Source organism: Microchirus variegatus (genome assembly GCF_963457635.1).
Source record: "Microchirus variegatus genome assembly, chromosome: 22".
Lineage (NCBI taxonomy): Eukaryota > Metazoa > Chordata > Actinopteri > Pleuronectiformes > Soleidae > Microchirus > Microchirus variegatus.
In genome coordinates, this window is record NC_139823.1 from 10,182,688 (window position 1) to 10,195,910 (window position 13,223).

At 41.4% G+C, this 13,223-nt stretch overlaps 1 protein-coding gene across 1 annotated transcript; it reads left to right on the forward strand.

The window, feature by feature from the left end:
• Positions 1 to 9,688: 9,688 nt before the first annotated feature.
• Positions 9,689 to 10,885, forward strand: htr1fa (5-hydroxytryptamine (serotonin) receptor 1Fa; the record flags this gene model as incomplete). Its single annotated transcript, XM_083909025.1, has 1 exon — positions 9,689 to 10,885. The coding sequence occupies one exon, from the start codon at positions 9,689 to 9,691 to the stop codon at positions 10,883 to 10,885; it is 1,197 nt and encodes a 398-aa protein (XP_083765151.1).
• Positions 10,886 to 13,223: the final 2,338 nt, after the last annotated feature.

The following is a 13,223-nucleotide window of genomic DNA, read 5'->3' on the forward strand; positions in this document are numbered from 1 at the left end:
AAATAAAAGTGCTAAGTAGAACCATATAAGGTTCTTCGGCTTGCCCTCATAGGAGAACCCTTTTTGGCTCCAGGTGGAACCTTTATACCCTTTTGGAGGGTTCCACCAATAACCTTTTTAAAACCCTTCATTCAGGAAAGGGGGTTCTATGGATCTAAATGGTTCTTATTTCAACCATTAGTGTTACCAAGAACCTTTGAAAAACCCTTTCTTCGGGAAAGGGTTTTTCAGACGCCAATGGTTCCAGATAGAACCTCAGCCCTTATAGAAGAACAAATTTGGAATCCTTATTTCTAAGAGTGTAGTTTCATGTTAGATAGAGTTGTGGTTTCTGCTGAATACATCTACTGAAGATTCTTCACTTCCAATCACACATCAGTGATTGTAACTTTCAGCCAGGAGAAGATGTCATTGGGTGATACCCGGGTTTCACTGGGTGTTTTCGATTCCTTAACCACAACGGCCTCAGCAGTGATGGCCATGTCACTGCCCGTCTTCCCCTGGCTTCCAGCTCGACTCCTCCCTCTTAGTCCAGAGCCAGCAGGAGGCCTCCTCCAGTGTCCTGCATGTCCCCATCGTCCTCTCCCTTCCTTAAAGTCCTAGCATCCTCCATAATGGACAAGGTCCCGCTATGTTGTTTCCTGCTTCCTGCCCAGATCCACCCTCACCTCCCATGATCGTGCCTTCTTAAGGAGGCCTTTCACGTTCTAGACAGTTTCTGTCCCTCCCTGATGAACTGGATAGATGTATCCGGTGTCTCGTGGGTCTGTTGGGTTTTTTTTTTTTGTCTCTCCCACTCCAATATGTCTGCCAGTGCTGTGAGAACCTTATCATGACACCACCTGTATCTTCCCTGGCTGAGTGCAATCTTGCATCCTCCCAGAATGTGAAGCATTGTTCCTCCCTCTCTCTGCACAACTTACACAGTGGGTCCACTTCCAATTGAAAGGTCTTTCAAGTTTCATGTAACTGATATCGTGTTGGGGATATTTTGTCTGGATATTTGACAATTGAGAACTGAACAGTTCTGTAAAAGAGGAGTAGATTATCTGATGTTGAAAGTGGAGAACCCAATTTTATTCCATCAACTGAGCCACATTTACTTTTGGGGAAAAAAAGAGACAGATACTTGATTGTACAGCACTTGTCCATTACTTATCTCATCAGAATGTGCAGTGACTTCATCCCAGGTACTTTTGTAGCTGTTAACGTTGTACTGTGTGGGAGGGTTGGAGATGCTGACAGGATAATGTTGCACTGCTGTATTCATATTCATATGTATTTGTGAATTAGAACTTCATGTCATGTGCACAGCTGCTATAGATTATCTGGGTTTGTGCTGTGAAGCTGTCAAAACGTGCACATCATTGACAGAAAATGGAAGACACAAGTGAAGAGAAGTCGATTATTGATATTTTGTAAGATTGCTGTCTGACATCATTCAATAACTGGAAAATTAAGCTTCTGGTCAGAAAGGGCTGGATTGGTCACATTAACAAGAAACATCCATTGACTGACATTGTGTTATCACTAATTATTCCAAAGGCTTCTTGGGAATAAATATAAACGTGGATAGTGATTTCTTTTTTTAAAGTTGTCTAATTCAGCTTTCACATTTTAAACAAATTAGTAACGTATGCTTCTCTTCATCATGAGTCCACACATGCTGCCGTAATGTGGTGCCCGAGCAAATACCTTCCACTTCTGAACCCCTCACCCCAGCTGACAGTGGCTTTTCATCTAACATTTCATCATCCAAACATTCTCAGTGCATCTGCTGCGGGCACAGCTTGTGATGAGCCGAGCAAAGACTAATGGACTCGGGAGTTTGTTCCAGAGCTTAATACCTGCTGGACATGAGCTCTGAAAGCCAGAAAGCTGTAATCAAATTGGTAATTTGTGATTTGGTCAACCCCTGCAGTTATGTAAAAATCATTCTTAGGAATTTTCCAATAGCTGAAGGCTGTTGCGGACTCACCTTGCAGGTTCCAATCATTCATCTGCTTCCGTTGAGAGCTTCGGCGGCATATCAAAACAAGATACAATAATTTAATTTACATTTTTATACAGATGACAACGCACGTATCCACCTGGTTCAATGTTATTACCGTTTACACGAAGGTGCCCTCATAACAGGGCAACTCTTGTGGAAATAAGTCACCAAAGGCAGAAGCTATTAGCTCCTGTAGGTTTGAGGAACTATGCATGAGTTGCATGTTAATTTAATTCATGTGGCTGATTATGTCTACATGAGTGTATGATTGGGGATTGTTTGTTAGTTTTTCGTTTAAAGCTAACGGCATTTTAAATTGAGTAATCTGATTGCTAATTGTTTTCCGACAGAGACTTTTAAATTTCACAAAAAAATATGCGGAAATCAGAGTCAGAACTCAATTAAAGGCTAAGAATATCCATTTATCTGAGTCCCCTCTTTAAAATTTAACTTGTTATGAGGTTACCTTTCCATTAAAGCAACACATTTAGCTGTAACATGTTGGCACCATGCCAATAATAATAGCATCAAACTACACATTTTAAATATTTAAATAGTGAGCTTTAATTAATTAATATTACCATATGGTTCTCTGTGGTTTCAGCGTTTTTTGTGACAATTACTGTTGGCAAACACATTTCTTTGAAGTAAATGAAGTAAAACGCAGAACCGTGTGTCAGAAAAATCCAGATTTTTTTTCTTTTTATCTCACAAACAAAAGGTATGGGCTGTCAAGCTCACTTGAACACCTGATTAAACACATTTGCATGCGTGTATGTTGCTTGTGTAAAGATGTACACCCCTCACTGTTGACATAAATAAACATAAATTATGCAAAATGTACATCAGCTGCATGACATGAAAAAAAGCAAGGATACACACATTACATTTAATTCACCTGCTCTGGATTAACTTGATTTGTAGATAATTTTTTGCAAATTAATTAATTAATTTACCTTAATGGAAGCAGCGGCTTTTTGTCAGAGCACATTTGTACAAGATGTATGAATTACTCAAATCTATGGTCCAATACCAATAATATCGCGATACAGCAATTCTGTGATAATTAATGCATTGCAAGACAATCATATACATCACAATATATGTCTAAGTGAAGAAAACAAAACATTTGTGAGAAGTTAAAGGTGCAGGATTTCTCTATTTAATCCCAACATAGAGAACAAAGTGCATGAAGTCTATGCATTTGAGCAGCACCACCGCGAGGAGACACGAAGTAGCAGGGACTGTTTATTTTGGAGTGCCTTAATTTGTTAAAATTTAAAAAAATACACAACCAATCAATGCAATAGCTTATAGATGTTTTACTTTCTAAGCAAATCTAAAAGTCTATCTTTATATGCAATAATATACTCAGCTATATAAAATACAGTATAAGATGCACTCAGCTGTTTCCCTGAGTAACCAAGTTATTTAGATGAGGACACAGGATTGCTGGGACCGAGCTGTTGTCAGGATGTTCACTGATGTAGAGCGATAGAGAATTACTTTTTCATCTTTGTGGGCACAGTGCATCCCAGCCGGATGCAGAGCGCACATTTAAGCCTGCCAATCGGCACCTATTTCAGGCAGCACTCTGCTCCCCCTTCACCTTCTCTTTCAAAATCCCCTCCACTAAGGGAAAACGACGATATCTGAGCGAGAAATCTCTGGAAAGTATAAGAATCCTGCAATCACCCAGTCAAGAGTCAGGAGAACGATAGCGCGAGCAGCCGGAGCGTTCTCCGGTAATAACACAATACTGTGGAGAGAACACTACCATCTCCCACGTGCACAGGGCTTTTGGGCTTTTGCAGCCCCCAGATATGTAGGGCTCTGTGTTTTAATCCAGGTAAAGTGTGGATCGGAATGTTTAATGATAATGTGCGTTGATGCAGCACTTTCCTCATTAAAGACCGCAAAGCAAACACAATAGCAGTCGCGCTGCTTTCAAAGGAATTCAATCGGAATCGTCGGAAAATGCATTCAGAAAGCCGTCGATGCCAGTCACCTCGAACAGTCACCCAAGCGTTTTCACAACTCACAAACTAAACCAGAGCTTTTAGTAGCACACCTGTTTTGTCGATGTGGATTAAAATAGGAGAATCTCTGCAATTGCTTGCTCACTAGACGAACGCTTTAATGGACTTATTCCCATTATCGAGGAGAATAAGGGAAAGCGTAATCTGTTTTGGGAATGCTAATAGATTTAACTGGTACAAACTTTAAATTGTAGTTCAATTATTGTAGGGCAGGGAGATGAAGGAATACTAATAATGTTTGCAGTATAATTTAGTATAGACTGCATATATGTTGTGTATGTGTATGTTGTGCACGAGAAAACGAATTAGATTAGATTTTATTTTTTACTTTTTGGCCATATTGCCCAGCTCTAGCTGTACTGGTGATTGATGAAGCATCGCGTGCCATTACGAACATTGGCTGTCGATGTTGTCGTCTTGTGTCAGAATGGCAACAGATGGTGATTATGAGGTCTGACTTCACCTCTGCAGCCCGATTCAATGTTCCCTATTAGGGCATTAATGGCTTCTCATTTTTCACATCGACTGTCAATAAAGTCGAGTCAACAAGAACAACAAGTTCCCTGTAACATTGACAGTCAATATGTATAGTAAGGTGCAGGGTAAAAGGGTAATTTTAAGTGCACGACAGAAAGCGATTAAGATCTCTCCCACCCAGCTCCAGTCTGGGCTACATCTGCTTCACCCCCGATCCGATCCTCCAAAACCCCCCATTAAAAGTTCAGCCTCCTCACTCCGACTTGTGCCACTGACGTATTCCCGATATATTACTGCTGCGCAACTGGGGGAAAAAAAATGACCGTTTAACAGTGATTGAAATCTTGCTGTCATCATCTGGAACAGGACGAGACTGAACTCTGCTCTGACAGAGTGTTTTGTTTGCTTTCTGATCCGTGTAGTCCAAGTGAAGTCCATGTCTTTGTGTAAATGTTCTAATTTGTAAACGAGCTCCCCACCACTTTCCCCTGCAACGCTGAACCCTCGTACAAACAGCGGCGATGTGGCAACGAGTCAGTAATGTAAGCTGTTTTCCCACATTGTGGTGTCACAAGCTATTCGGAGACATGTGTCAGTGTCGTCACCAGTTGGGATGAGTAAGTGATTCATGGTGTTTTTGTTATGTCTGCCTTCTATGTCCGGTTGGTCAGTTTTAGTTGCGTGTGTGTGTGTGTGTGTGTGTGGAGTGAAGTCAGCACGTCGTGAAATTATTGAAAGCTTGGATGAGCTGAGTTTAAAGATGTCAGACAAACAATGGCTGCAGAAGTGATATCAGAGATGGACAAACACAACAACAGATGCCTTTTTGAGAATAACTGCTGTGCTGAACAGATGGGGAGCAACATAACATGTGTATTAGTTACGAGTCTTGGATTTACTTAAGTTTCATTCAGCACAAACACAGCTTAGTATCCAAGTTAGGCCAAGTGTTTATATGTACTTTCTCTCTTAAAATCTGGTGTTTCTTTGATTTCTGTAAAACACATTAGAATGAATGAATTAGCCTTGTCTTGCATTGCTCACTTTGAAGTCAGAGTAAGTCGTCTTTCAACTCAAAGGTTGTGGGTTCGTCTACATAAAAGACACTTAAGCCCAATTTATACTCCTGCGTAAAGTGCTCTATGGAGGTTACGCAGAGCCTCTGCGAAATGTCCGTCACTCCGTCAAGGGACAACGGGGATGGCAAGGGTTGCGATTGGTCCTCAGGACAGGCCGAGATAACGCTGCTCTGTGCCGGCCACAGTGAGCCTCGAGCGTCCACAGAGGCGGAGCTGATCACCGCCAACAACGTCGCTGCCAAACTATAAATACGTCATATCTTAATACACACAGCACATGTTTAGACTCTAAATGGCCAATTTCTTGCGTCAAATTATCTTAAAACTGCGTTCCGCGACACAGAAAAGTGAGAAACGGCCACTGTTTCAATGTTATTCAGTTGCAACAACAACAACAAGTCTTTCGCTCTCGGACGCCATTGCTCGCTGTAGCCAAAAGCACAGCAACCTTGCGTAGCGACCCCTACTGATCAGGGGGGAAATTGCAGTGCGTAGTACGCAGTCGGATAACGCATTAGCAGTCGGAGAAGTGTAATGTGGCCTTTAACCTCACGTTGCTGGGTGTGAATGGCAAAACTGTACTGTAAAGCACCTTCAAATGGTCATTAATGCTAGAAAGACGCTATATAAATCCAAACCATTTACCAATCAATGGAGAAACATCTCTTTTTTCTGCACTCAGACTTTTGAAGGGGCCATCGGCCTTTGTCAGTTACCTCAAACTTAATGACTTTGCCAGTCAACAGCTGTCTTCGCCAATGGAAATCGACACCACGGCATGCCAGAAAGCCCCAGTCCATCCTTTGAGTACTGTAATAGTGAGTCACTGTAGCATGAGATGATGAAGTAGTAGTATTGCCCAGGGACCATATTCTATCCTCTTGTCTTGTCAACACTGAAACTCTCGTGGCACGTATTACAATCACAACCAGCGGCTACCCAGCAGGAAACCAGATCCAGCAGCAGAAACCTACGTATACTGTACATACATTATGGCTTTTTACATGCACTGAATACCAAAAACATCACAAGAGCAAACCCTGACAGAACGTCACACACAGGCCTACTCAATGTTTTAGATGTTCCTTTTATGTACAAACCTCTAGGTAAGTGGATACAAACAGGGGACGCATCACATCTGCCCGTCATGTTTTGACTTGGTCAGCGAGTGCCAGTTCCATCAAAGCTAGTCCCCACTGGGCATCTCACCAGTTAATATATCTGTCTGTGTGCGGCAGGTAGATAAAATAGATGGTTAAGGGCAATGTGTGTGCATGAAGTGATCCAGTCAAGCTTGAAAGAAGAACGCGGGTCAATAAGTTAAACCAGCGACTGCTGCAAAGTGAACAGGACAGTCGATCGGCCCACTCATAGCAATGGACACGATATCGCCCTTTCATGATAGAGGATCAGTGGGTATGACTCAAAATGTCACTCAACAGTATTTTTTTTCACGGCATATTTAAAAAAAGCAAAAAAACTTACATAATGATTTAAAGAAAACAAAAAACTAACCACTTACCTTTGTTTTAACAGTCACTAAAATGTTTTTTTCTGCTCAGTAAGAAAAGACAAAAAAGTACTTTGTGGCTTTATTATTAGAACGTGGAAGAATTTGAGCTTTTTGGATTGTTTTTTTCTCTCTCTCCACCAAATAAAATAGACAGCAGATGAAAACAGATGAACACTTGTGCTCGTCTCCACAGTTGATAGTCATTTTTTTTTTTTTTTTTTTTAGCAATGTGAGTTGTCACTTACACAATTAGCTCCATACTCTCCTCCCTCACACACGTACAAAGCCCACACTTGGCATCGTGATGTCCTTCCTGGACCAGCCTGTTTGTATTTCACACATTGTACTACTCCACGTTACACATGCAGCTGCACTCTTCTTGTATGATGAGCGGAAAGATAGACTGACATTGTTTGGCAAATAGAGTCAAGTTTGCCTGCCTGTGTACAGAATAACCTATGCTCATCTCTGACAGCTGAGGAAATACTGAAATATTTTGTCTGCTTTGTTAGCCTAAATCTGCCGCCGTTCACGTAATAACCTTGAATTTGGGTGCAAATCAAAATATGCCAATACTGTAGATGTACAGTAGATTGATAAACGCGTTACATGGAACACAACTTGCAGTGCAATTAAAAAACAATGTGGCTCAGCGAATAAAGCTGTTTTCCCAGTTTTACGGAAATTTACATGAGGGCTTTGGGTTTTGTTTCTGAATAAAGCAGAGAGCACATTCCCCCTGACTCACTGGAGCTTATCTTCAGATGGCCTTGAGCATTTGGCCTATGTTTTAGAGCATTTCAAGACAAAAACAGATTATTTCTTTGTGGTATACAACTGCACGCCAACACAACCTGCTTTATCTATTAACTCACACTGACATACGACATGCATGCCTTTAGTCATACGGCACGTACGCCCTGTATGTATATACTGTATGTACTGTACACCCATATCTAAGAACTGTATATATTTAGATCTGCAAAACATTGTCAGATATAACTGTTTTTCAAATGCATATCAGAGAACCTGTCAGTGCAGTAACAGAGTGCAAGAGGACTGGAGCTGCAATTATCATCTATCTATCTGTGCAAAGTAATCTGCATATTAAGTACCATTTTCTTCCATATTGATCCACGAGTAAAAAGGAAAGAGGAATAGAACTGGATTAGAACACATTAGAACAGGATTTTTTTTTTCCTCTCTTAAACACTAGAATCACAGTTATAAAGAAACTAATAGCTTTTTTATTGATTTACTTCACGGTCGCAATCCAAATAGGTCAGTTTGTGCCAGTAAATGTGTCATACACACTAGAAATAATAAAAAATAAATTAAACAGTAAACAATGAATCAGTCTGGCAAAGGGATGACCAGTGCCCACACCTTGAATGAATACACATCATATGCCTCTGCACTGCTCTTAAATTTCAACTGCGTATTACATAAGAGGGTCAACGGTATAATGTTAGTGCAAACGCAATCATTTCACATTAGATTTTTACAAATAACGCTGAGAGCTTTTCATTGTAATGTACAATTAACTATGAATAATGGTTACCTGGGGTCCAATGCTGCAAACTGATTTGATAAGTGAAGTGTATTCACTATGATTTATATCAACAGGCACTTTGCCATGTCGGAGGGTTAAGTGAACTGTTCACGTACTCACCTACCTCTGGAGATACCATCTGGGTATTGGACAATGTCCGTAGGGACCTGATGGTCAGAGTTTGGCTGCCTCTGCTCCATCAACGCATTAAGTAAAACTACTGTAGTTCATGTGTTTCTATAGCAACAGCTCCCACACATGTCTTCAGGATACTAAGTAATGCAATGCGAGTGAATGAAAGCTGCCATGACAGCCATACCTGAGCATTTCAATTTAAACTAATCAGTCGATCAATTCATCGATAATAATTATACATTATGTGGATATGGAAGGGTGGACTTTACATGAATTAAGTGAAATACAGTAAGACATGAAAGTAATGACTATAACTGCATCTGCAGTGATTTCTTTACTGTTGTATAACCACACTTGTCCTTGGTGGATTTTTTTTTCATGTCTCCTTTCTCTTTCTCTTTTGCGATTTCACTCTCTCTCGCTCCCTCTCTCTGTCACTCTCTCTAGGTGTTGGTGAGTGACGGGGTAATGTGATGGCAGAGCTGGCAGGAAGGACAGATCAAAGCAGGCTCTCTGCTGCACACTGAACCAACTGGATGCCGCCACTCTAAAGCTACAGCCGAGTCAGGTAAACTTTTGTGTGCAAATGTGAAGAAAACATATCAGTGGCTGTCAGCCATTTCCCTCCATAAGACCTTGAACAAATAAGGTTATCACTAAAGAGCACATTTTGAAGTCAAACTTTTCTTTCATCCACTTGGACAAACCACAAAGACACCAAAGAACAACACGCAGGATATTTTTTTAAATTCCATGTCAGATTAAGAACTGATTAAAAAACAAACAATATGCACAGTTTCACAAGAAATTGTCTCCTAATGAAGTCATTTTTGACAGCTCAATTTCCCAAGATTTGTTTCAGATTCTAATGCACCATTGTCTTTACCTTCTAACTGCAGAATGGATTTCCTCAATTCCACTGATGAGGTGTTTGCCACAAGCAGCAGTGGTTACGACTCTTTGGAGTCCAATAAGCTTCCTCCCAGTAAGACACTGCTTACACTGACCCTGTCTGTGCTCGCCATCCTGACAACGTTCTTCAACTGCCTGGTGATCACGGCTATCGCAGTGACCCGCAAGTTGCACCATCCAGCCAACTACCTCATCTGCTCATTAGCAGTGACTGACCTGCTGGTGGCCGTGCTGGTCATGCCCTTCAGTATTGTGTACATCCAAAAAGAGCGATGGGTCATGGGCCAGGTGGTGTGTACCATCTGGCTGAGCGTGGATATCACCTGTTGCACGTGCTCCATTCTACACCTTGCTACGATTGCCATTGACCGTTACAGGGCCATTACTGACGCGGTGGAGTATTCGCGCAAACGCACGGGTGCCAGGGCTGGAGCGATGGTAGCGGTGGTGTGGTTTTTGTCCATACTCATCTCACTTCCCCCTCTTCTGTGGCGGTACTACAGCGGGGATGCAGACCACAAAGACCAGTGCATCATCATGCACCATCACATAGCCTTCACCTTGTACTCTACCCTTGGAGCGTTTTACATACCCCTGCTGCTCATCCTCATCCTCTACTACAAAATCTACCGGGCTGCTCAGACCCTTTATATGCGCAGGGAGGCCAGCCGAGCCAGCCGTCACTCGTGCATGACCAATGGGAGCGTGATCCCTTCATCCTACCCTGCGGGAGACGGTGATGGCGATGGGGGGCCTAAAAGTCCAGACCCCATAAACCCACCAGAAAAGTCTATCTCTGAACCTTCAACTGAGGAACCTCCACGGGAACGGGTGCGTGTCTCAGCGAAGACTTTCCACTGCAAGAAGCGCCGGCAAGAGTCGCGTAGTGAATCACGTCGGAGCCAGTTTTACCAAGGACCTCGGATCTCTGGCTCACGTGAACGCAAAGCAGCTTCCACCCTGGGGTTGATAATAGGGGCCTTTGTCATCTGTTGGTTGCCCTTTTTTGTCAAAGAGGTGATTGTGAACACCTGCAGTTCGTGCAGCACTTCCATGGAGATGGCTGACTTTCTGACATGGCTGGGATATCTCAACTCACTGATCAACCCCCTCATCTACACCATCTTTAATGAAGACTTTAAAAAAGCCTTCCAAAGACTAGTAAGGTGCAGCCATTACCTCTGATGGGTCGCAATTATACATGGCAACAAGTAAACACATAAAGGGGAGGGTACAGGTAAATGGCTGGTGGTCAAAAAATAATGACTATAATGGGCCTGAGAGAGAATAATCTCATACAGGAAAGGACTGACTCTGCTTTCCAGACACTCCACCAGGCATTTCAACAACCTAAATGGCACTAGCTCTGAAATGAGCTTTGCAGTTAAGTTCCACATTGAAATCCAGGTCCTGCTATTAATAGAACAGCCTGAGATCTCATTGATGTTAAGTGGTGTGCAAATGTGAAGGGACACTGACAAGTTGGGGTTTTGATAAAGGCCATTGCTGACCTTTTTGTGAACAGCTCCATTTAAAGGTCTAAAGAGTGCAGTCTATTATGTCTCTTCCTTCTAATGTCCTCCCCTCTATGTTGCTAAAAATCTGCAGGCTGGACGTGTGTGAAATACCACAGCATTAAGTTTTCTTCGTATGACGTTATGGGTTGGGTTGCGTGACTTCTACCTGACTGACTGTCACCGTGATCATTTTAACCGAGGTCGGTTTTTTTTGGATGTGGCATGTATTCAGAACTGCAAACCATGTCAACAAATACCTTATAAAATAAAAATAAAATGTTGCTTGTTGAAGCTAAAATAATGGTTTGACAATTTGAAAAGTGGTAAGTTTTCACTTCCTTTTCATAAACCTCACATTATCATACAGTATAAATACTGAAAAAAGATGGATGGCACCATATAAGAATGCCTTAAGTGTGAGGGAAATGTTTTATGATCCGGGGCCAAATTCATACCATTGTGAACACTGAAATGTAAAAAAAACATGCAGAACAAACGCATCTAATCGTTGAAGAAGTTGTAAAGTTTACAGGTTCTGTGAAGCCTCTCAAATTGATATGTTTGCACAAGTCATTACGTTCATTTAAATATGTTTTCAGTTTTTAAGTTTGAGTATGTACTATTGTATTTGTCTTGAAACCATTACCATTGACACACCATCCCATCTCATTCCCACACTATAGCCAGCATTTGGTTAATGGCTGTGATAAACCACTGGTGGAGAAATCCTCATTACATTACTCCCACTCAAGTACTTGGAATAGAACTACTGTTTCTTTACTGCCTCCAAGAGGGCACATGATAAATTGATGAAAATATGGATGAGTCAATTGAGAGGGTGTACTGTATGCTAAGGAAATAATACGCAGAGTGCAGCACTACATACATCTCTGAAAGTATGTCCAGTATTTGTATGCTGTTTCTTTGTCTTTCTGTCTTAATCATCACTAATAAACATTCCACATCTGAACGATGACCCCCCCTTTCTCTCCGAGTCATTGCTGCTATTCCAAGTGTTTATTTGGTGTTTTGAGATGAGAACAGCACACCTGCTATGTGCATGTAAAGAGAGTCACAGCAATAAAAGACAATCCATTGATAATCTGAATGCGTTACTGGCTTTTGGAATCACATGGTGTTAATCACTCTGCTAACATTCTGCTGTTGAATGAACAAACCTCAGTCTGATGTGATGGCACCCCCCTGTGGCTAGCAGAAAAAACTGCAGCCTGTTGGTTGCTGTAATGAATCTAACTGCTTTCTTTCACAGACACAACAAAGAAACCCATGGAGGTGCTGTTCGTTTGATTGTTTTGATCACATATACTGTGATATATAATGTGATAGTGAAAATGTTCTTGTTTACCCAGTGCACATAAAGCCTGTTGTAAGTCATGCTTATCATATGTTTTAGGAAATGGCTGTTAGGTAAATATTTACATCATTCATATCATATCTCTGTCTTTTTTTGAAAATCTAAAGAATCATACCCCTTAAATTCCAACCTATACTCTCTATGTATCCCATTTCCACTAAAATCACTGCCAGGAACCAAACTGTCAGCCCATCTATACAACATGTAAGCTGCAGTGTCCATGTGCATGCAGTGATGTTACATCACAAACTTACTGTGCTCTGAAGGGCTGCTGCCAAATCCGTCTCCAAGGTGCACAAGCTACAACTGCAGCAAAAGTGAGTGAACGCTCCCTAGGGAACATCCATGCAGATACTGTATGCCAGACACAGACCAGGCAAAGCCATCTTTCTTTTTCTGGCTTTTAAGATACTGTGCTGTTCTTGGAGGAAAGGTTCATCCCAAATTCATCCTGGTGGTTTTGGCTCACTGAGTCGGAAAGTTAAAGCAAATTATAGATTCAAATTTACTTGTAAGATTGTCATTTTTATAAAATAGAGAAAAACAACAACATTGTGGATATTTAAATTAACACCTGATGCACAAATAAATCTCAAACTCAATTGTACTTTTTCATCCCATAAAATAATGA